The sequence below is a fragment of the Rhynchophorus ferrugineus genome, unplaced genomic scaffold, assembly GCF_030347505.1.
Source record: "Rhynchophorus ferrugineus isolate W39M unplaced genomic scaffold, kcgeb_rfMv2 rfM3, whole genome shotgun sequence".
NCBI lineage: Eukaryota > Metazoa > Arthropoda > Insecta > Coleoptera > Curculionidae > Rhynchophorus > Rhynchophorus ferrugineus.
The window spans coordinates 70,672,029-70,674,888 of record NW_027472582.1 but is presented as its reverse complement, the minus strand read 5'-3'; the positions used below and the strand labels follow the sequence as shown (position 1 = coordinate 70,674,888).

The 2,860-nt window shown below is 30.1% G+C and overlaps 1 protein-coding gene across 1 annotated transcript; it reads right to left on the bottom strand.

Moving 5' to 3' along the window:
* Positions 1–1,630: 1,630 nt before the first annotated feature.
* Positions 1,631–2,639, bottom strand: LOC143194109 (15-hydroxyprostaglandin dehydrogenase [NAD(+)]-like). The gene has a single exon (XM_076400686.1). It carries the CDS (start codon positions 2,552–2,554, stop codon positions 1,745–1,747), a length of 810 nt encoding a protein of 269 aa, XP_076256801.1. The 5' UTR covers positions 2,555–2,639; the 3' UTR covers positions 1,631–1,744.
* Between the last annotated feature and the right edge of the window lie 221 nt (positions 2,640–2,860).

Genomic DNA, 2,860 nt, shown 5'->3' with positions numbered 1-2,860 from the left:
CAAAAAAAAAAGAAATTTTAAAATACCTTCACCATTATGTTATATTTATTTTAAAAAGTAATATTCGAAATTAAATTATGTTGTATTTGATTTAAATGTATTTTTAAGTGGTTATTTCTTCTCACTACTAGGCTTAATGTTATTTATGTACCAGTTTAACTAGTCAAAGTTTTAAATATTTATTTCTATATTTTTATTTAAATTATATTAAATCTGAATATTTTATTTATCTAAGTGGAATTGTTATTGTTAATAATTGCCACTGTTTTTTTTGCCACAAGATTTATTACTTATACTTAATAAGCGCTAAAATAAATAACTAATACAGGGCTATATGGTTTTATTAGCTGTAGTGCAAATATCAACTTACATTCACATAATGTCAGCATCTGAAAATTTATTACTAAAAAAACTATATTAAGACAAATCAAAATAGCATAAAGTCAGTTGGGAATAAAAATTTACCATGAATCAGAGAAGAAAATATAGATAGATAAAGCAGCAAAGAGTAAAAAGCTGGGACATATATTGAGAAATGACCAAGATAGGAAGGATAGAGGAAGGTGTGGCAAAAAAAATAGCAACAGGATTTAATTAATCCAGACATTCATTCATTTATATAATAATTATATTTCTTCAATTGCCCTATTAATATTAATTACCTTCGTCATTATATCGTCAAAGGCAGTCATAATTATTATATTTATATTTTAATGTATTATGGAGAATTTCTAAGAGTTAATTAAAAATTATATTCTTATACTAAACTTGTAAATAATATTATTAGGATAACCTAATATTATTAAAAATAATTTAATATAAATATATGTACAAAAGGATTTATGTAGTAATCTGCGACTTCGTATTTAAAACAGTTTAAATTGTTCATAACAAAGCGGAAGAAAGTCTACATACAGCTCTACTATTGATTTAGAGTCTATAGAAACGATAGAAATCTATGTTAAAATAAATTCACCTTTTTAACATTTTTTTTTTAAATTTACAAGCCATTAGATGAGACAAAACTCAATTTAAATGATCCACTATATATCCACAAATATGACATTGTTGAAAAGGCACCCATAGTTTACTGTTCAGAGCCAATATAAGTTTTTATAATTTCCAAACGTAAATAAAAGTACCTTCGCCATGATCTCATTAAATTATCAAGATTCAAGATTTGCTTATTTCTTTTGATTGTTATAAATACTGATAATGTATATTTACTACATTATATTATCATAATAAAGTGATGTTTTTACTCCCTAAAATATCTTATCATTTCCACCACTATGTTAGTACCTTCACCATTATGTTAATTTTATTTTAAAAAGTAATATTCGAAATTAAATTATGTTGTATTTGATTTAAATGTATTTTTAAAAGGTTATTTCTTCTCAATACTAGGCTTTATGTTATTTATGTACCGTACCAGTTTAACTAGTTTTAAATATTTATTTCTATATTTTTATTTAAATTATACTAAAGCTGAATATTTTATTTATCAAAATGGAATCGTTATTGTTAATAATTGCCACTGTTTTTTTAAGATTTATTACATAAACATAATAAGCGCTAAAATAGATAACTAATACAGCTTACATTCACAAAATGTCAGCATGTGAAAATTTACTACTAAAAAAAAACTGGCGTGGTTATGTCCAATAAGTATATTGAGATATCATTACAGACACAAACAGTAAATTTTGTTTCACCTAACATTTAGACCAATATCAACAGTTACTCAAGGACAATGACTCGCATCTTTCTTAAATGTTCTTCTATCAGGAATAAAGGCTTGATAAATTGGTTTGGCTTCCTCTCCTACCCACACGCTACCATTTTCGCCTTCGTTCAGGATAGTGTTGAGACCATATGCTAGACACTCGGTTGACTGCGGTATCATCGACCCCAACTGATGGGCTAAGGTCTTCCCCAAGCCAGGAAATCCTTCGAATACCCATTGTTCAGCATCAGAAATCATCGGTGTACTGGTAACACCCGGACATATGGTGAGAAACCTGATTCCGGTTAAGTCGAACCAATATTTCGTTCCCATGGACCTGGTGAAACCGATAACAAAGTGTTTTGTGCCGGTGTAAACCGGACATCCGGAGAGAGGTTGCAGTCCAAGAATGGAAGCCGTGTTCACTATGGTTCCTCCACAACCGCCATTGTTCTTGCCCATGTGCTTTATCCCCAACAGGCTTCCTGTTACTGTCCCTTTCAGGTTGATATCGATCATGCTGTCCCAGATTTTATCTCGTAAAATCCCTGCATTGTTTATCACGACGTCCAATTGCTTAAATTGCTTCTTAGTGGTCTCGAACACGTTCTCGAAGGCCTTTTTATCGGTGACGTCAGCCTTTATGAAAATAACCTTCCCATCGCCGTAACAACAGCTCAAGTCCTTCGCCAGTTGTTGGCCTCGATCGTCGATATCCGAGAGGGTGGCACCTTTCAACCCCCTTTTGAACAGTTCCTTGGCGTATGCGGCACCTATGCCAGTAGCACCACCGGTGATTATAGCAACTTTTCCCGCTATTATATCCATGGTGGTTGTGTGATAATAAAACTGTAATTTTGAACGGACAATTTTTCAGCTCTTATTACGAAAATGACTTTGACATTATGGTGACGTTAAAAATTTAGGTATTATTTTTTTAAATTTATAACAATGTAAATTAAATAAAGTTTTGTTAAAGTTTTTTAAAGGTTAATTAATTAAGTAAATTAATACTAATAAATTATTTGTTCTTGTTCTAATTAACTAGGATTTTAAAATTAAAAAAGTAGTATAAGCTCATACTGGTTTCAAGACTAGTTGGTAAAGCAAAAGCTTATTATAACCAATAACCAA